The following is a 21618-nucleotide window of genomic DNA, read 5'->3' as shown; positions in this document are numbered from 1 at the left end:
AGAGATGGCTACTTACATGGCTGAAGAAGCTCTAGACCGTTTATTTTCACTGCCCGAGAATGAGGACAATTCTGAGGAGGAATGTGACAAAGATGCCTTGGAGGAGCTTTCCCACCTTGGAGAATCCGAAGCTCTTTGTGATGGTAACAGTGATGACAGTGAGATGGTGTCAGAGGGTGAAGCCGTCACTGTTGCAGAAGAGAAGGGTCAGCCAGATGACGAGGGCCGTGATGAGGGCGAGGAAGACGAAGGTGAATGGCCCAAAGATGTCTCCCACTTTATACAGATCACAAGCTCGCTTCAGCAAGATGCCAGAGTTTACCCAGACCTGACCCATGAAGATACCGAGGTAGACTATTTTTTGTCTGTCTTTACAGAAGAGATGTTGGAGATGATAAAGAACCAAACAAATCTGTATATGCAACCCAGGAGCGCATAAGGCGCCGTGGAGGGCAGGAGGTTAGAGTGACAAGTAAAAACTGGTACCCTACGACCGTAGAGGAGCTGAAGACGTTCATTGCTGTGCATATACTGATGGGCCTGTGCATCCTGCCGCAGGTCAAACAGTATTGGTCCAGTGACCCCATCTTTGCAGCTACTACCGTGCAAGAACTTATGTCTAAAACAAGGTTCAAGAAACTGACTGAGAACATACACTGCAGTGACAATTCAAAGGCTGTGCCCAAAGGACAGCCTGGACATGACCGGCTTCACAAATTGCGCCCTCTTATCGACGCTCTCAATAGCTGCTTGAAGGAAGTGTACGTGCCGTCAGGTGTCATGTCAGTTGAAGAAAGCACGGTGCCGTTCAAGGGACGTTCGTCAGGAAAGCAGTACATGCCGGTGAAGCGAGGGTACAAAGTTTGGTGCTTGGCTGACACACGAACTGGCTTTGTAAGTCACTTTGAAATCTATTCTGGAAAAAAAGACGCCAGCAGTGACTCGTTCCTCTCTCTCGGTGAGAGTGTCGTGCTTGGACTTTGTCACGCATATAACCATTCTCGTAGGCTCATTGCCTTCAACCATTTTTTTTCATCCTATCGCTTGATGAAAACCATGCACGACAGGGGACTGTATGCTGTAGGCATGGTGCGAGCGAGTCGAAGGGGCTTAACCGGGGATGCTGAGGAGGAAAGATAAACTACAGCGGGGAGAATCTCTGTTTCGTACAAAGGGGTGCGTGCCGGCAGTGAAGTGGCAGGACAGTAAACCTGTGATGGTCTTGTCCACGTTCCACAACCCAGAGGACATCACCACTGTCAGAAGTAAAAACAGAGATGGTTCCTCCTCAGTAATCACTTGCCCCAGAGCAGTTGCAGAATACGATGCGATTATGGGAGGAGTGGACCGCTTTGAGAAGAGGCGGGAAAGGTACGCCATCGGAAGGCGCTCTGCTAAATGGTGGCACCGGTTGCTGTATTTCCTTGTTGACCTTGCCATTGTGAACAGTTTCATAATGTGGGACTGTACTCACGGGGGCAGATGTGACCAACTGTCCTTCAGGACTGCTCTCGTGAGACAGCTTGCTGTGGGCCGGGGAACCACAAGCCGAGGAAGACCGTCCTATCTTGTGAAGAACAAGCAAGGCGTCAGTGGGGTGCCAGAGGATGTCCGGCTCGTACAGGTCGGAAAGCATCTACCTATCAAGGCAACCAGAAGGCGGTGCAGAGAGTGCAGCGCTAAGAAGAAGCAGACACGAACAACAGTTATGTGCAGCCAGTGCCTGGTGCCTTTGTGTGTCACTCCGTGTTTTCAGGATTTTCACTCAAAATAAAATTGCAAAGAAATACTTTTTTTCCACGCTTCATTCCACCTATCCTACCTCCGGAGTCCACTGGGACATCTCTGTCCCACATTAGTATTTATAAAAATCCGTCATACATGACAAAAAATTACCAACACTCAGCGATTCAGTATGTATTCGATTAGTGAATCAGAAACATCTAGTTTGTTTTTTTATTTGCCAAGAATAAGGTCGTTGAACAATGTGACTTAAGAGAAATTGACAAATACAGCATAGACAAGAGGCGAAAGAGCCAGAATGAGACAGCTGTGGAGGCTGGAGAGTAATTTTCCCTGAGGATAACAGTGTGTGACCAACTATTCCCCCTCCATTGAGAAATATAAAATAAACTTTAACTGCAGCAGGAGAAATTTAATTCCTTTTCTTTGCAGAAAGGTGAAAGGTAATGTTAAAACACAAACTGGGACTCAGGGAGATTGTTGTGTCTCCTTTAGGGGCAGGTGGGAGGAGACTCATTTATTTATAAGGTGAAGTATTATGTGGACGTAGGAAAAAAAATGAAGATGACCTCTCAGTGGCCCTTCCAAGGTAAAGGTTTCTCATTCAGAACTGAAAGAAGTAATGAAAAAAAATGAACCCATTGCTTTCGAGTCTGTTCCAACTCAAAGCAACCCTCTAGGACAGAGCACAGCGGCCCGATAGGATTCCCAAGGCCATGAATCTTTACGGAAACAGGCTGCCACGGAGCAGCTGGTGGATTCCAGCTGCCAAGCTTTTAGTCCTTAGCTGAGTGCTTTAACCACGGCGTCACCAGGGCTCCTTGAAAGAAATAACAGTTAAATAAGAATAAACAGCTTGTTCTAGGTGACGTAACAGGCTTGTTCTAGACTGGGGAAAGCCATAGAGGGCAGCTGAGCACTCTTGGGGACAAGACACCTGAACACTACAAGTCCCAGTGAGCCACACGACTAGGGCGGGACTTGGCATCTGCTTGTCCCTGGGCTTTAGAGCTGCCCTGCACGCTGCCCTCTTGGTGTTGTATTGTGCTGCTAAAGACTGCTGCCCTTAGTGAGTCCCTGAAATAAAGGGGACAGATGGGCTTTGGGGTTCCCTCAATTTAGACTTTCAGACCTGAGAAAGCACCATGGGTGGGTAGAGATGTGATCGGTTTCGTTTCCACCTTTCATGTACTTTTCTAGGGTAATAAGTGGGAGTGATCTCATGGAGCCCCTTCTGTGATGTTCGAGAATTAGGGGACAGTCTTCCACTGAGGAGGGCAAACCTTCAGTGCTTGTGGTGTGGCAGGAGGCTCCTTGGGCACGGAGAGAACACTGACAGGGATGAGGGTCGTGATGGCATGGCAGACGTCATGGTGGTCCTCATAATCCCCTTCCTTGACCTCGTCGGTGTTGGGTGGAGGCTTGAGGTGGGGCATTAACTAAGGGACCGAGTCATCCCAGCTTCCCCCTTGGGCCTTAGTTTTCCCATCTACAAGTAGGTTTGCCTTTTGCATTCCCTTTCTTTCAAATCAGGTGTTTTGTAAGTAATGGTGATGTTTTAGGCAGCCAAGAAGAAAAAAGGAGGTATAGAGACCGGGTTCTTTACCGATGGCCTCCCACTCCCCCTCTCCACTGCCACTGTTAGCTCAGTTTAGTTTTGGGGGCTGATGTGCCCACCCACATTATGATTTGAACCCTACCCGAGGACACTAACTCTCCCTGTCACTTGGATTCTTTGCTCCTGATGTAAGGCAAGAAATAGGAGTGGTTGAATGATTCATTATAATTTATCTCCACTGTTGCCAAAGCTGTTTAAGGTAGAAGGCATTCGTAGATTATGGAGAGTACATGATTCAGGAACATCCAGGTGGGTTACTTTTCCAGGTATTTTCAGGGGGACTTGAGACTACTCTTAGCAGTCCTGACAGGCCCCTGAAAAAGGTAGTCAGTAATCCTGAGTTACCTGGCACAGATAAACTGTGTTATCTTTATGGTCAGAAATACATTTGGGACTCTTTAAAAAATCTGATTGTGCTTATTAGTATTATCCTTCCTTATTTTGATAGATGAGAAGAGAGACTGTTAAAATGAAGTCTTTCACTTAGAATCATCCCCATGGCTGAAAAGACCCTTAGATATTATCTAACCAACATTTTACCAAAAGGGAAACTGAGGCCTAAAATCTGGCAGTGTGACTTGACCAAGGGCTCTGAGCTAGTTAGCAGTAGAACTAAGACAGGTACCTGGGTCCCCAGTCTTCTTTCTTTCCACTATATTTCAAACACTGTCATTGCCCATAATCCTTGTGGAGGCCCAGAATCATTTTTCCTGTTCCCCCTCTAGTACAGCTGGCACTAGTGGTATGGTACATGGGATGTGGGCCTACTTAGAAGAAGCTGGGCAGCCAGTCCAAACAGTTGTCAGTCATATTGAAAGCCTCATGGGAGTATAAAACTTTTTTAAGGTACTCTGAAAAATCTTAGGGAAGGCACTAGAATCCATTTGGTGGAAACATCAGATTACAGCAAGTGGCTCAGTAATTTGAGGTAAGTGATTGCAGGTCTTCACTTCTGCTACCTGTCTCAGGCTCAGCCACACACGTGGCGGTATCCACTGCCAGTTCTCTAAGGGTGATTATGTGTAAGCATCTCTTCCAGGGCCAGGGAGGAGTGGGACTCACATCAGTTCATACGTTGTGCTAATTGTATAGAATGTAAAGTGAGCAGGATGAAGGAATTAGATGAAACGTGGGCTCGCCTTTTACTTACGTTTGTTTTCATGGTTTCCAAATGAGCGGGTTTGCGTTTCTCCTTGGCTATGGGATCATCTGGTTTCCTTCTGTGAACTAATCCGTAGACGCTACCTGTGGTTCTTGTTTCTCGTGAAAAGCTGGTAGAAAAGAATAATGAAGAAATGTCTGTCATTCTTAAGGTGGAATTTTACTTCTTTTTAATAATTTCTTGTTTGTGATTCAGGATACATGAGGACAGACCTTTAGAAAAATTGGTGATTTGATTTGTTTGAGTATTTGTGTTGTTAGAATCTGAACCAGGAAGCCTTACAACCTGTTTTGTTTTCTGCTGAAAAGTCTGTCTGCATAGTTGGTGGATTAACTCAGTGCAGGAATAGAACTGGCAGCTCTTCCTTTTCTCTCGTAGAACAGCCCTGGAATAGTATGTTAGGCTTGAAGGCTCATTAGGTGAAAATGTGCCAGACTTTCCAAGAATCCAGGAGCCAGTTCACGGGACTCATTTTAAAATACATGGTTTCTCATTGCCTACTTCCTCTGCAGACACTAATCCTTTTGGAAATTTAGCTGAAAAGTAAACAAAGAAAAACTGATAAATGATGGCTCTTAGCTCAGCAGTCAAATGCCAAAACCTTATCAGATCATCTTAAGTAAAATCCTTAAGCTGTGTTAGGTGTGTTTAAGTCATAGTCTAATTATGTCTTACTAATGTCTTTGATCAATGATAATGAACCTCCTTAGTCATCTGCTTTCAAGCATATAAAAAGACCCTTGCTTCTTGTACAGCTCACATTTTGAATTTTTTGTGATCTCTTTACTAGAACCAGCTGATTATCCATTATATATTGTCCACAGTTTTTCAGTTTATAAATCTGAATCTTAGACCCCCTTAGGATCATGCCAGGAATTATACACAAGTCCTACACGGCCGACTTCAAACTGAAAGTCGTTGCGAGGGCGGAAGAAACAAGCAACAGAGTGGCAGCCAGCGAGTTCGATGTTGGAGAGTCGTCCATTCGCGAATGGAGGAAGGAGAAAAAGGAGCTGGAGAAAATGAATCCGCGAAAACGTGCACGTCGCGGGCCCAAAGCCAAATGGCCGGAGCTGGAGAATGACTTGAAGGAGTGGATTATTTCTCGAAGGGAACAAAATCAAGCCGTCTCTACTGTTGCAATTCAGATCAAAGCGAAGCTTCTGGCAAATGAAAGAGGAATCCGAGATTTCAAGGCAGGTTTTGCCTGGATTTCTAAATTCATGAAAAGGAATGGCCTTTCCATGCGAATGAGAACCACTGTAAGCCCACAACTTCCGGACGACTGAGAGCAAAAGGTGGTCAATTTTGAAGGGTTCTGGAAGTCGGATGATGATAATGAAAGAACTAAAATGGCCTATTTTAAGATGATAACACCATTTCTTCTGGTGGGTTTTATTTGTTGATTTCAAAGACATTCACTATCAAAAATTACGTTTCAGTTGAAGGTTAATGAAAGCAGTAAAATAATAAACGGCATCTTGTTCTTGTAGTTTTAAGTGTAGAGTAATTTCTTACTAATTTCTAGCCTTTCTTTCATTTATACTCTTTGGTTCCAACATGGCATCCCATTTCCATCACAAGCCCATTCACTTCACCATTGGTTGCACTTGGTTTAGAAGGATACCTAACATAAGATACAATGCAGTCGTCATCCAGATGTCATTTCTTAATGAGATGGAGAAACAACTCACCAACTTCACATGGAAGAAGAAGGGAAACTAGGTAACTGGGAGCTCCTAAAAATCAAACACTTATGCTCATCAAAAGACTTCACCAAAAGAGTAAAAAGACAACTTAAAGCCTAGGAAAAAATTTTTGGCTATGACAAATCTGATCAGTGTCTAATCTCTAAAATCTACAAGATACTGCAAAACCTCAACAACAAAAAGACCACCCAACTAGAAAATGGGAAAAGGGTATGAACAGGCACTTCACCAAAGAAGATGTTCAGGCAGCTAACAGATACATGAGGAAATGCTCATGATCATTAGCCACTAAAACCAAAACCAAACCCACTGCAGTAGAGTTGATTCCGACTCATAGTGACCCTACTTGACAGAGTAGAACTGCCCGATAAAGTTTCCGAGGAGCGCCTGGCAGATTTGAACTACCGACGTCTTGGTTAGCAGCGATAGCACTTAGCCACTATGCAACCAGGGCTTCCCATTAGCCACTACAGAAATGCAAATCAAAACTACAGTGTGATCCCATCTCACCCCAACAAAGCTGGCATTAACCCAAAAAAGACAAAATAATGTTGTAGAGGTTGTGGAGAGACTATACCCTTACATAGTGTTGGTGGGAATGTAGAATGGTACAACCACTTTGGAATTCGATTTGACGCTTCCTTAAAATGGTAGAAATAGAAGTACTCTATGATCCAGCAGTCCCACTCCTTAGAAGATATCCTAGAGAAATAAGAGCCTTCACGCAAACAGATACATGCACACCCATGTTCACTGCAGCACTGTTTACAATAGCAAAAAGATGGAAGGGACCAAGGTGCCCATCAACGGATGAATGGATAATCAAATTATGGTATATTCACACAATGGAATACCATGCAATGATAAAGAATGATGATGAATCTGTGAGACATCTGATAACATAGATGAACGTGGAAGGCGTTATGCTGAGTGAAATTAGCCATTTGCAAAAGGACAAATATTGTATGAGACCACTATTAAAAGAACTTAAGAAAAGATTTAAACACAGAAGAAAACATTCTTTGATGGTTACGAGGGTGGGGAGGTAGAGAGAGGAGTATTTACTAACTAGATTGTAGACAAGAATTATTTTAGGTGAAGGGAAGGTCAACATACAATACAGGGAGAGTCAGCACATCTGGGCTAAACCAAAAGCTGAGAAGTTTCATGAATATAACCAAACAGTTCCAGGGACAGAGTAGCAGAGGCAGGGGGTCTGGGGACCATGGTTTCAGGGGAACATCTAGGTCAATTGGCATAACAACGTTGATTAATAAAATGTTCTGCATCCCACGTTGGTGAGAGGCGTCTGGAGTCTTAAAAGCTAGCAAACGGCCATCTAAGATGCACCAATTGGTCTCAACCCACCTGAGCAAAGGAAATGAAGAACACCAAAGACGCAAGGAAAATAAGAGCCCAAGAGACAGAAAGGGCCACACTAACCAGAGACTTCATCAGCCTGAGAGTGGAAGAACTCAATGGTGCCTTGCTGCCACCACTGACTGCCCTGACAGGGAACACAACAGAGAATCCCTGATGAAGCAGGAGAAGAAAACATCTCGCAAAAAGACCAGACTTAATGGCCTGACTGAGATTGGAAGAACCCCATAGGACATGGTCTGCAGACACTCTGTCAGCCCAAAACTAAAACCATTCCCAAAGCTAACTCTTCAAAGATCAGACTGGACTATAAAACATATAATGATACTGGTGAGGAGTATACTGCTTAGCTCAAGTAGGCACATGAGACTGTGTGGGCAGTTCCAGTCTGGAGGCGAGATGAGAAGGCAGAGGAGGACAGGAGCTGGTTGAATGGACACGGGAAATACAGGGTAGAGAGTAGGAGTGTGCCGTCACATTATAGGGAGAACTGGTAGGGTCCCATGAAAAACTGACTTGGATTGTGAACTTCCACTAAAGCAGAAGAAAGAAGGAAAAAAAAAAAAAAAAACCTACCTTAAATGAAGTCTCCATGAGATCAATTTTATGCCATCAATATTAAATGTGTTGGAAAGAAAAAAAATTTAAGTCAGCAACATATATTTAAAAAATTGGTATAGCATACTTAAGAAAATAACACGCGGGGCAGCACGCTGCGTGGTTTGCAAAAGACATAACATGCATTATTTGTGTAAAATTACAATATGGCTTAGGATGGATAGTTACCCGTCATCCTCCGGTAATATCTTTTTGTGAAATTCACGCTTGGGACGTTTGTAAATCTTTGGCTGCTGCAGGTGACTAAGGGCTACATTATTCACATAACCATTTAGTCACTCCCTAAACACCAAGCACCTTCTGTGTGCAGGGAACTGTTCCAGGTGCTAAGGTGTAGTATTGTTGACAGAAGACTGACAGGTTCGGTCTTTCTCAGAAGACCGAGGAACAATAGTGGAAGCAGAATCCCTGTTTTTGGAGGCCATTGGAGTTGGGAAGGTGGACAGGAAGGTGCTCTAGAACACGATGGTGGCCGTAGAGAGGACCAGTGGCCGATTACTAGGGGTATTTGAAGATGGAGACCACAGGCTTTGCTGCTTGGGGTTAATTACTATGCTTATCTTATAGATCTTAATGTAGAAAGTCATAGGTTTTTAGTTTTTGTGGCTGATAGTTACTTAGTGAATAGCCAATTGTTTATATAAAACAAGAGTTTTAGAGTACTTATGACATGGGCCTGTGGATGAAAAATGCTGTCTGTCTGTTAGAAATAACTCGAGTAATTTCAAAAGAGACGTGGTGCCTGGTTTATGTATTTTTTTTTTTAACTTTGAATAGGTGTCTGATTGTAAAACATTACCAGTTTGATTTTGTTGAAAATACGAGTGTCAGAAAATAATTTGTTTCATAATTCTGCAAATGTGTTCACCAGTGAGAGTGCAGTAATAAACAGTTGCAGCTCTGAAGGCGGTGTTATCTCTAGGCATGTTTCTAAGTTACAAAAAGGAAAACAGGGTTTTTTCTAAGTAAAAATTTTGAGTTAGGGACAATGTTACTGACTTTTTTCAAGGTGTGGCAGCGTAAGTAATACTATTTAATGTTTTGAAGTTTATCTTAAAAGCTAATTTTTAATTTTGATGATGTAAACCTTTTTAGTTAGGGCTTGAATTTGAGGCATCCTGAAATGTGTTTCTTGTTACACAAAAATGATTGTGTATAGTGTTGAAATGCCATGCTAGTTGAATAACAGTGCTAAATGCTGAGCCTCATCGATAGTGGTAAATGCTTGGAGTTTTGTTTGATATTTTATGCTACAGAGAAATAAGTTTAACCCTTTGTAGAAAGGATTTTGAGGTCAAGAGTAACAGATTTTCCCATACTTTCTCAAATCCAGTTTTTCTACAACGGGGAGTTAATGGGGGAAAAAATTGAGGTGTGGCTCAGTTTATAGCTGTTCTTTTCATATCCTGGCTTTTAAAACACCCAAATAATATTTTGATAAAGTAATATAGGAAATAAAAAAAAAGCAAAAATCCTTTGCCAATTTCAACTCATAGCAACCGTATAGGACAGAGTAGGACTGCCTCATAGAGTTTCCGAGGAGCGGCTGGTGGATACAAACTGCCGACCTTTTGGTTAGCAGCAGAGCTCTTAAATACTGTGCCACCAGGGCTCTTATAGATGTCTTTTAATAGATGGTGTGGCATATTTTTATTATCATAAATTATTTATTTCTTTGTATTTTTTCACTTTTAATGGATTGAACTTCATTATTTGTCACTGGAGGGAAACGTTATATCACATATATTTTTAATATTTTAATCTTTAAACTGTGTCATCTCGTTAAAAAATATTTTAAATTTTTTCCTTTTTATGATCGGATAGGTTACATTATATAACATACTAATGCTGTTAAGTCTTTCATGTTGAAAATAAGTTAGATTGACTGAAGAAATGTGGTCTCAGTCTCTTTAGAGAAAAAGTGTCTTGCCCCTTCCCGTTGGCCTCAGTTTGAAACAGTTTAACTTATAATCGAGTTCGGTGTAATGGTTGGTTGCTCTTCTTCGTTAACTACTCTGTGGCTATGTATATAGATATTTTTTCCTTTTATGTAACATAACTAGTGGTCGGATTAAATAATGATCGAAAGAGATATTTAGGTTAACGTTAACCTATTAGGAAAATACTTTTGTCTTTAAAGCTATTCTTAAAGTAATATTAATATTGAGCATTTATTTAATCTTTGATGGTAGTAATAGATGAAACAAATATATTTTGTTTTTCCCCTTGGTAACTAGCATAAAAAATACTCTTCAGGTACTAAAAAACTGCTTGGAAATTGAAGAGGAGTTTTTTTAACATATGTTTTCAGAATGGAAAGACAAACTTATAAATGATACCTAATGTTTTCCAAAATGGGTCCACGTAGGTGTGAACCTTAATCTATTCATGTTCTTGTTGTTGTTAGGTGCCGCTGAGTCAGTTCTGACTTACGGGGACCCTTTAGGACAGAGGTGACCTATCCCATGGGGTTTCCAAGGAGCAGCTGGTAGATTTGAACTGCCGACCTTTAGGTTACCAGCCAAGCGCTGAACCACTGTGCAACCAGGGTACTAATCTACTCATAGGGGTTTTTTTTTTTTTTTTTTGGCCAATTGTAATCATCATACTAATTTGATAATTATAAACCTAAATAATATATTCAAGGCGTATTTTACTGGAATTTGTCACTTTCTGAGTTTTTTCTATCAGTTTTTTTTTTATAGATTTGTATGTGGGTTTGGCATTCAACATGTCAAAGTTTTTCTTTACAAGCAGATACATAGATCCTAATGTGGATTCATGTTGTATCGGTGATCTTGGTACCATTGTGGCTGTTGGCTGGAACTGTTGGTAGTGATTACAGCTTCCCGGGATGTCTGTTGGCTGGGACTGTTGGTACTGATTACAGCTTCCCAGGATGTCTGTTGGCTGGGACTGTTGGTAATGATGACAGCTTCCCCGGATGTCTTTTGGCAGGAACTGTTGGCAATGATTACAGCTTCTGGGAATGTCTGCTGTTGGCTGGAACTGTTGGTAATGATGACAGGTTCCCTGGATATCTGTTGGCTGGAACTGTTGGCAATGACTACAGCTTCCCAGGATGTCTGTTGGCTGGGACTGTTGGTAATGATGACAGGTTCCCTGGATATCTGTTGGCTGGAACTGTTGGCAATGACTACAGCTTCCCAGGATGTCTGTTGGCTGGGACTGTTGGCAATGATTACAGCTTCCTGGGATGTCTGTTGGCTGGGACTGTTGGCAATGATTACAGCTTCCCGGGATGTCTGTTGGCTGGGACTGTTGGTAATGATTACAGCTTCCCGGGATGTCTGTTGGCTGGAACTGTTGGTAATGATTACAGCTTCCCGGGATGTCTGTTGGCTGGAACTGTTGGTAATGATTACAGCTTCCCGGGATGTCTGTTGGCAGGAACTGTTGGCAATGATTACAGCTTCCCGGGGTGTCTGTTGGCAATGTAGGAAGACCCCGAAGATGGTGAACAGAGCAGCAGTGCATAGCAGCGCTTCCCCAGGCAGAAATGTGCATTCGGCAAATGTGACTTTCTTACTAACTTTTTGAGGGGCAGCATGGAATTTTTTTTATGGTATTTTAGTGGAAGAATTAGACTCAAACTCTAATAGTGATCATCAAATCATGTAACTTCTCTGAGGCTCTCTCTTGAGTTGTAAAAGGAGGGTGACAGCTGTACCAGTCTAAAAGGCTATCTTTTTATTTTAAAACAGTATCTTATTGCTCTTTTCTTCAACATAGTAATTATCTTGTCTAATAATCATTTAAATCGCCTTCATGTGGTTTTCCTCCCAAACCATACCTGTTTTTAAATAGAGTTCTCAATTTATATATTTAACAATTTACGGTGTTTTGTCACAGATTATAGCAGTGTGTCACCTGACATTTTCAGGGACAAGAAGATGACAGTGACAGCTTTATTTGCTCCAGGTGTCTATAATTTTAGGGTTAGGTATAATGAAAGGTGATCGCATAGCTGATTTGTAGACATACCAAAAAATGAACACATAACCCCTGTTAAGCTGCCTTGAGTAGTCTGTTCTCTGTCCCTTAAGTATCTGCTCATCTAGGAATAGGTTTTTTATTGATAGAATCAACATTATTTGTTTCACTACAAATAAATTACATAGCCCTGTTTCATATGTAATGTTTCACAAATAGTGTGGTCCTGTTTCTTTAGTCCTGTAAGTTTTGTATTTGTTAAAAGTGTTTGGCATACAGTTATCCATTCTCCCTAGTTTATGCTTGAATTTCATATATGCATAACTATTTTTTCATTCAAGTTTTATTTTTCTCCATTATTTCTTATATATCTGTTTAACTTCAGGTGACTTTCTTCATTAAAACTTTTTTCTTGATAGACTTTAAAGTACAGTATATTTCTAGGAAACTCCTTGAAAGTTTGACCATTAACAGAGAGCACAGGGAAATTCGTAGTGACGTGATTCAGACTGAGCAAACTGAGAAAAAACTGAAGCCCAGTCAGAGGAAAATGACCAGTATTCCCTTGAGCGCAAGCAGAAAGTCTAGGGAAATTAGAAACAGAAGTGAAAGCACGTGCTGAGGATGCAGACACAGAAATGACGTACAGATACTCCAGCAGCCTTAACGCCTTGTGAATGTTGAGACTTGAACAGGCGATGGCCTCAGCGCCCTTGGCCTGTTAATGCAGTAATGACCGTTTTCTTTTTCAAGATGACGACTACTCTCCGCCTACCAAGAGGCCAAAGAGCAGTGAGCCTCCGCAGCCGCCGGTCACCGAGCCTGCCAATGCTGGGAAGCGGAAAGTCAGGGAGTTCAACTTTGGTGAGTCTTTCTTCTTTTGGGTCTTTTTTTTTTTTTTAATTGAACTTTAGATGAAGGTTTACAGAACAAACTAGGGTGTCATCACACAGTTAGTACACACATTGTTGTATGACATTGATTGACAGCCCCACAACATGTCAACGCTCTCCCTTCTCAACCTTGGGTTCCCTATTACCAGCTTTCCTCTTCCCTCCTGCCTTCCAGTCCCTGCCCCAGGGCTGGTGTGTCTTGTTTTTTCCATGTGCCTGTTTGGTCTTTGGCTGAAGGGTGAACCTCAGGAGTGACCTCATTACTGAGCTGAAAGGGTGTCAGGGGAGCATACTTTCACGGTTTCTCAAGAGTCTTTTTTTTTTTTTTTTCCATTTTCTTCTGAACTGTTTAACTGATAAAAGTTCCAGCATTCTTTTGGCGGGCGGGGGTGGGGAAGCTTTAAAATGTATTGCTAGTCACAGTCGAGTCAATGCTGACGCATGATGACCCAGGTCTTTCTGAGCAGAACTGTGCTGCGTAGGGTTCTCAGCGGCTGATTGTCTGGCCATCCTTTCCAGGTGCCCCTGGGTGTCCTTGAACCCCAGTGGTACAGCAGGCTGACCATTCGCACCACCCAGGAGCTCCTGAAAATAGATTGTAGTCTAATCTGGGGAAAGCCACAGCCAGCTTGGAGAATTACAGACATCGTGTAAATGTGGCTTAGATGTACTGAAACGTCAGACGTAGTATCCTCTATAACGTTATTACGATTCAAAACCAAACCCACTGCCCTCGAGTCGATTCCGACTCATAGCGACCCTATAGGACAAAGTAGAACTGCCCCATAGAGTTTCCAAGGAGCGCCTGGCGGATTCGAGCTGCCAGCCTCTTGGTTAACAGCCGTAGCACTTAACCACTACACCACCAGGGTTTCCTACTTACAATTGGGGGCTGTAAGTCAGTGTTAATGACTTGGTAATTCAGTTAGCTTTAAAACCTTTATCTCACCTCATGATATTTTTGCTCTGTGTAACTGCCAGCTGCTGATTTATTAAGACCTAGCTGATGGTGTGTTTCAGTTGAAGGGACTGTCTAGTGCTGCTGTAACTAGAATCCTACAAAAGAGTGGCTTTTACAAACCAATTTATCTTTTCGCAGTGTAGTCCAAATTCAGAGTGTTGGCTCTCCGGGAAGGTTTTCTCTGTCTCTGTCAGCTCTGGAGGAGGGTCCTCGTCTCTTCATCTCCTGCCTCCTGGTTCCTTAGAGATCTCAGTGGGGCTTGGCATCTCTCTTCCCTTACCTGTTTCTTTCTTGTTTAATCTATTTTATATCTCAAGAGAGATTGACCAAAGACATAACCTACACTAATTCTGTCTCATTAACATAGCAAAGACAGCCCAATCCAGAATGGCGTTATGAGGACATTTTTTTTTTTTATTAACTTTTATTGAGCTTCAAGTGAACGTTTACAAATCAAGTCACACTGTCACATATAAGTTTACATACATCTTACTCCGTACTCCCACTTGCTCTCCCCCTAATGAGTCAGCCCTTCCAGTCTCTCCTTTCGTGACAATTTTGCCAGCTTCCAACTCTCTCTATCCTCCCATCCCCTCTCCAGACAGGAGATGCCAACAGAGTCTCAAGTGTCCACCTGATATCATTAGCTCACTCTTCATCAGCATCTCTCTCCTACCCACTGTCCAGTCCCTTCCATGTCTTATGAGTTGTCTTCGGGAATGGTTCCTGTCCTGGGCCGACATAAGGTTTGGGGACCATGACCGCCAGGATTCCTCTAGTCTCAGTCAGACCATTAAGTATGGTCTTTTTGTGAGAATTTGGGGTCTGCATCCCACTGATCTCCTGCTCCCTCAGGGGTTCTCTGTTGTGCTCCCTGTCAGGGCAATCATCGATTGTGGCCAGGCACCAACTAGTTCTTCTGGTTTCAGGATGATGTAGGTCTCTGGTTCATGTGGCCCTTTCTGTCTCTTGGGCTCTTAGTTGTCATGTGGCCTTGGTGTTCTTCATTCTCCTTTGATCCAGGTGGGTTGAGACCAATTGATGCATCTTAGATGGCCGCTTGTTAGCGTTTAAGACCCCAGACGCCACATTTCAAAGTGGGATGCAGAATGTTTTCATAATAGAATTATTTTGCCAATTGACTTAGAAGTCCCCTTAAACCATGGTCCCCAAACCCCCGCCCTTGCTCCGCTGACCTTTGAAGCATTCAGTTTATCCCAGAAACTTCTTTGCTTTTGGTCCAGTCCAGTTGAGCTGACCTTCCCTGTATTGAGTATTGTCCTTCCCTTCACCTAAAGCAGTTCTTATCTACTAATTAATCAGTAAAAAACCCTCTCCCACCCTCCCTCCCTCCCCCTCTCGTAACCACAAAAGTATGTGTTCTTCTCAGGTTTACTATTTCTCAAGATCTTATAATAGTGGTGTTATACAATATTTGTCCTTTTGCCTCTCACTGATTTCGCTCAGCATAATGCCTTCCAGGTTCCTCCATGTTGTGAAATGTTTCACAGATTTGTCACTGTTCTTTATCGATGCGTAGTATTCCATTGTGTGACTGTACCACAATTTATTTAACCATTCATCCGCTGATGGACACGTTGGTTGCTTCCAGCTTTTTGCTATTGTAAACAGAGCTGCAATAAACATGGGTGTGCATATATCTGTTTGTGTGAAGGCTCTTGTTTCTCTAGGGTATATTCCGAGGAGTGGGATTTCTGGGTTGTATGGTAGTTCTATTTCTAACTTTTTAAGGAAACGAGAGATCAATTTCCAAAGTGGTTGTACCATTTTACCTTCCCACCAGCAGTGCATAAGAGTTCCAGTCTCTCCGCAGCCTCTCCAACATTTATTATTTTGTGTTTTTTGGATTAATGCCAGCCTTGTTGGAGTGAGATGGAATCTATGAGGACAGACATTTTAAAAAACCCACGCCCGTTACAGTGGAGCTGATTTTGACTCATAGCGGGGGTTAGGATTTACAGCACGTATTTGGGGGGGACGGAATTCAGTCCGTCACAGGAACTGAGTAAAATATCTGTGGCACATGGTTTTGTGATCCATAGTTTGAATAAATAGAACATTTAGTTTGGGTACACATTGAAAATGTTATTTGAATATTCTAATTTATCTTCTTCTTAATCACAATTACTGGGTAAAAATCGAATGTGTATGTAAACAAAGTTTACATAGATGCCTATTATTTGGTGTTCTTTTATTTAGGTTGTGTGTGTGCGCACGTACGAAGCTTTATTTCCACACAAACTAGGCATTTTATAGGAGGCTTCCCAGGTGGCTTCAAGACCACATTCTTTTTTGCTTCTACTTTGTAGTGTTTAATTGGACTGTTCTTTTTTTCCTTTCTGCTTTTCAGAAATGCAGTGTTTTGAAAATAAACTTTAAAACATTACATGATGTCCCATTGAACCAATTCTAAGAATCATAAAAAGGGAAAACTTTATAACGAAGCAATAAAATTATGTAGACTGAGATCGAATGTTAAAGATTTTAGTGTATTATGTCGCAAATAACTCATTTGCTAATGGGTAATGTTCAGGCCGCATCATATTATTAACCCCAAATAAGGATTTATTATTGAGAATGAACTCTTTCTCCATTTTCAGAGAAGTGGAACGCTCGAATTACTGATCTACGTAAACAAGTTGAAGAGTTGTTTGAAAGAAAATACGGTACGTGTGAACTCAGACTTTCTTTTACTACTTTGTTCTAGGCTTTTTAACAGTGGAGTGAGTGTTCATTATTGGAGGAAAACATGAACAATTTACGTTCGGCTGTTGAATTTTTACTCACATAATTTACTTTTACTTTATGAGGTCATTTATAGTGTCCATCTAAACATTGTAAGCTTTTCTTCGTCTCTGTATTACTACAAAATGATTTAAAGCTGTTTCAATTATAATTTAATTCGCTTTTCTTTTAAGTTTTCACCATGCATATTTGGGAATTTATTTACATATTTATTGCAAAGTTCTGCATCTTGATTATTTAGTTGAAGATTGGTTTTTCAAGTAATAGTCTCTTAATCTTCTGTGTTAAATCCAGTATTGACCTAAATACGTTTTTTCCCCTGTTCTTATCTTGATATGTAACAGAGGTTCTTCAGTTAGATTTCTGATTTTGTCTCTTTTGCCCTTTTATTTTACATGCTGTGGTAGAGGTACTTTCTATATAACGCTGAGGGAAACAAGCAGAGTTTCTCTGTGCTTCTGTTTCCGCCCTTTGCAGTCTCCCTGTTATCAGCGTCTGGCGTTAGTGGGCTGTATTTGTTACAGTTGGTGAGTCAGTGTCGACGCGTTACCATGAACTGAAGTCCACAGTTTGCAGCAGAGCTCGCTTTTTGTGTTGTACAGTCTCCTGGGTTTGGACAGAATGTTTATTTGAAATTGAATTATTATTTATGCTCTCCTGCATCGCTAAAGTTCTTTAAGTGGATTTTTTAACATGATAACCCATATTGGCTTTATTCATTTATTTTTATTGTGCTTTAAGTGAAAGTTTACAGATCAAGTCAGTCTCTCATACAAAAATATATACACACCTTGCTGCTCTCCTCCTAATAAGAAATCATGCTCCTCCTCTCCACCCTGTATTCCCTGTGTCCATTCAACCAGCTCCTGTCCCCCTCGGCCTTCTTATCTCACCACCAGACAGGAGCTGCCCACATAGTCTCATGTGCCTGCTTGAGCCAAGAGGCTAACTCCTCACCAGTATCATTTTCTGTCCAGTCCAATCCCTGTCTGAAGAGTTGGCTTTCGAAATGGTTCCAATCTTGGGCTGACAGAGAGCCTGGGGACCATGACCTCCGGGGTCCTTCCAGTCTCAGTCAGACCATTAAGTCTGGTCTTTTTGTGAGAATTGGCATTATTTATTTTAATAAACTTAAAAATGAACATTTCTTCTTTCATCATGGGTAATAACTTAACCTTCATTAAACATCCTGAATTAGAGTAAAATTACCAATAAACTCAACTTTTCCCTAATATTCTCAGTTATCTCCTTAAGGTTCTGTTAGTAATTCTCCTGTTTTTAATAGTTAAAGGCTTTTTTTTTTCAGTTGTGTTATTATGTGGTAAAAATATGTATAACAAAACATTTGGCAATTGAACATCTTTTACATGTACAGTTCGGTGACGCTGGTTTCATTCATCGTGTTGTGCAGCCATCACCCTATCTGTTCCCAAGTTATTCCCCCACCATTAACAGAAACTCAGTGACCCCTCAGCTAAGACTCCCTCTTTCCTCCTCTCTCCCACCTCATTTGCCTATTCTAGATATTTCATGTAAGAGAGGTCATACAATACATACTCTTCTGTGACTAACGTATTTACTCGGCATAGTGGTTTCTAGATTCCTCTGTGTTACAGCACGTATCACAGCTTCACTTCTCTCTGGGGCAGAGTCATGCTCACTCATATGTACGTGCCGCGTTTCGTTTCTCCACTTAAACTGTTAAACATTTAGGGCTTTCCATCTCCTGGCTATTGTGATTGGAATGGCATTGAACGTTGATATACAAATTTGTTTGCGTTTCTGTTTTCGTTTCTTTTGAGTGTATACTTATGATTGGGATTGCTGGGTCTGAACAGTAGTTCCATATTTAGCTTTTTGAGGAAACAGCAGACTGGTTGCCACAGCGGCTATACCGTCAGCAGAGCATGAAGGTTCCAGTTTCATGTTCTCATCGATATCTGTGATTTTCTGCCTTTTTTTTTTTTTTTTTCCGCTGGCTTATTTGTTTTTGGTCATTGCCATCCTAGTGTGGTATCTCACTGTGGTTCTGATTTGTATTTCCCTAATGGCTCTTGATGCCAAGCATCATTTCATATGGTTGTTGGCTACTTGTATAGCCTCTTCGTGAATTATTTACTCAGGGCCTTTGGCCATTTTTTTTGATTGGGTTGTTTGTCCTTTTGGTGTTGAGTTGCAGGAGTTCTTTATATATTCTGGATATTAATCTCTTACCAGATATGTGGTTCCCCCAGATTTTCTCCCATTCTGCAGGTTGTCTCTTCATTTTATTGATACACTTCTTTGCACATAAGTTTTTACTTTTGATGAAACCGAGTATATTTTGTCTTTTGGTGTCATATCTCAGAATCAGTTATTAAAAATTAGGTTCCAAAACATTCATCTTATGTTTTCTTCTAAGAGTTTTATGGTTTTAGTTCTCACACTTGGGTCCTCTGTCCATTTTGAGTCTGTTTTTGTTATGGTGTGGTGTATGGTTCCAGCTTCACTCTTTTGTATGTGGAGGTCCAGTTGTCACATTTATTAAAGAGACTGTCCTTTACCCATTGAATGGATTTAACACCCTTGCCGAAAATTAATTGACCATAGATGTACGGGTTTATTTCTGGAGTCTCTATTGTATTCCATTTGTCAATATGTCTATCATTGTATCGGTAGCAGGCTGTTTTTATTACTGTAGCCTTATAGTATGTTTTAAAATCAGGAAGTGTGAGTCCTCCTACTTTGTTCTTCTTATTCAAGATTGCTCTGGCTGTTTGAGGCCCCTGCTGTTCTATATAAATTTGAAGATTGACTTTCCAGAAGTTTCTGCTAAGAAGGCTATTGGAGGTTTGATGGGGATTGCATTGAATCTATAGATTACTTTGGGTAGTGTTGACATGTTAACAATAATAAGGCTTACAGCCTGTGAATGCAGAGTGTCTTCCTATTTATTTAGGTCTTCTTTAATTTCTTTTAGTCATGTTCTATAGTTTGCAGTGTACAAGTCTTTGTCCTTTCTGGTAAATTTTATTTCTAGGTACTTTCTTCTTTTAGATGTTATTGTAAGTGGAGTTGTTTTCTTAATTTCCTTTTCAGAATGCTCATTGCTGACATAGAGAAATCTGACAGATTTTGTGTGTTGTTCACGTACCCTCTCACTTTGCTGGATTCACTTATTGGCTATAATTACTTTCTCGTGGCAGTTGTTGTGGGGGTTATATATATAGGATCCTGTCACCTGTGGAAAGGGGTAAAACTTCCTCCTTCCCCATTTAGATACCTTTTATTCTTCTTGCAGTTTAAGCCTTTTTGATTGTGCTTTTACGTGGCCCACTTGTGATAAGAGAACTGGCAGTGGATCACACCTGGCCACGGCCCTCACCCTTTCTGAGCCAAGGCGTCGTCTTTTGTGGAAGTCCAAGAAAACTGAAGAACTTTTCATGCGGATTCAGTGAGATGAGGCATAGAAAGTGCTTTCATAAGTACCTGGCAAATAAGTACATAATACGTGCTTGCTGTTTTTGTTATTTTATTTATAATTTTTCTGAATAAAAACAATTTTACTGTTACATCAGTTTTATTAATCTGAGTGTTTTTTATGAAGCAAAGCAAGAATTATGCTTTTGAGCTTTTGTTGTGGTTTATTAAATTATTTTGTATATGAGAAAATAATTTCCCAACCATTGTGAAATTATGACAATCTTCACCTTTTATAATTTGAAAGCAGCTTTATTAGTTATTGCCTCAGGGGGAGATATTTTCATTGCAAAATGTAAATAAGGCAAAGATCGCAAAATCTAACTCAGCTTTAATACATGATACGGTACCCTGGTAACTTCAGCAGTACTGTGTGTTACTGTTCAGAGAGTAAACTTTTCCATGAAATACCAGCAAAAGGTGGCTGTGCTCTTATGAGGAGACCCTGGGGGTGGGGAGAATGAGGAGAGGGGGGCCCTGGAGAGAAGTGGTTCTTCTCTTTTGATCCCTTTTGGCTGTGCCAGTAGCACCCCTCCTCTTTCTGGGCTCACTAGAAAGCATTTTAGATAACCACGTTAGTTAGATACAAGCCTTTGGAAGAATTCTGGTGGGAGTCTCCTGTGCGGTCACAGGAGATTTTGCTTAGCTTTCTACCAAAGGGTTAATTGTGAAGTGTTTGCTGACTAATTACGAATGTGCCTGTGTGGTCCCTGGACCTAACTGATGCATTTCAAAACTCTCTTTATTCTGAAAATTTCTGACCTGATACAAAAACAGAGAATAGAAAAATCCCCAAGTACCCATCACCCAGGCTGAACGGCCTTTCACGTTCTGCTGTGTTTCATTCCATCTCCCATCCTGCCTCCTCTTGATTCAAGAATATTTAAAACTCTCCTGTTGAGATGTCACGTCATTTCACACCTCAAGTGTGCGTCTCAACGTGGGCAGTGCGGGAAGGGATTGTTTTATGTAACTTGAGTGCCATCATCACATCTAAAAAATTGTATTTAATGCTCAGTGTGTATGTAAAGGAAGCCCTGCTGGCGCAGTGGCTAAGGGCTACAGCTGCTAACCAAAAGGCTGGCAGTTCGAATCTGCCAGACGCTCCTTGGAAACCCTGTGGGGCAGTTAAAAGTTCTCTATTGTGTGGAAAAATGTAGTTTTTATATTTGTTTAGTCAAATCATCCAAATCCGCTCATTTTATTTGCAGCTGTTGTATTATTTTCTCTCGGTAAATGGGTTTCAGCAAAATTTCTGCAGTTCAGGAAAACTTTCTGCATCTGTCATTTAAGAACAATGCTCTTGTACTTTGAATAGTTCAATAACGTTTATGTTTTTAAAAATCACTCTGATT

General features: G+C 41.3%; 1 protein-coding gene across 6 annotated transcripts in view; it reads left to right on the top strand.

The window, feature by feature from the left end:
• Positions 1-21618, top strand: part of LOC126087354 (general transcription factor II-I) — a 138715-nt gene that overhangs the window by 81091 nt on the left and 36006 nt on the right. For 2 of the 6 annotated variants that reach the window (XM_049904760.1, XM_049904759.1), the window contains 2 exons: positions 12938-13048; positions 16660-16725. In XM_049904760.1, coding sequence (XP_049760717.1) covers positions 12938-13048; positions 16660-16725 — 177 coding nt within the window. The other 4 variants (XM_049904765.1, XM_049904762.1, XM_049904763.1 and 1 more) reach the window with 3 other exon arrangements.

Source organism: Elephas maximus, chromosome 12 (genome assembly GCF_024166365.1).
Source record: "Elephas maximus indicus isolate mEleMax1 chromosome 12, mEleMax1 primary haplotype, whole genome shotgun sequence".
Classification (NCBI taxonomy): Eukaryota; Metazoa; Chordata; class Mammalia; order Proboscidea; family Elephantidae; genus Elephas; species Elephas maximus.
Note: the sequence above shows the minus strand (reverse complement) of the source record. Positions and strands in the feature narration are given on the sequence as shown.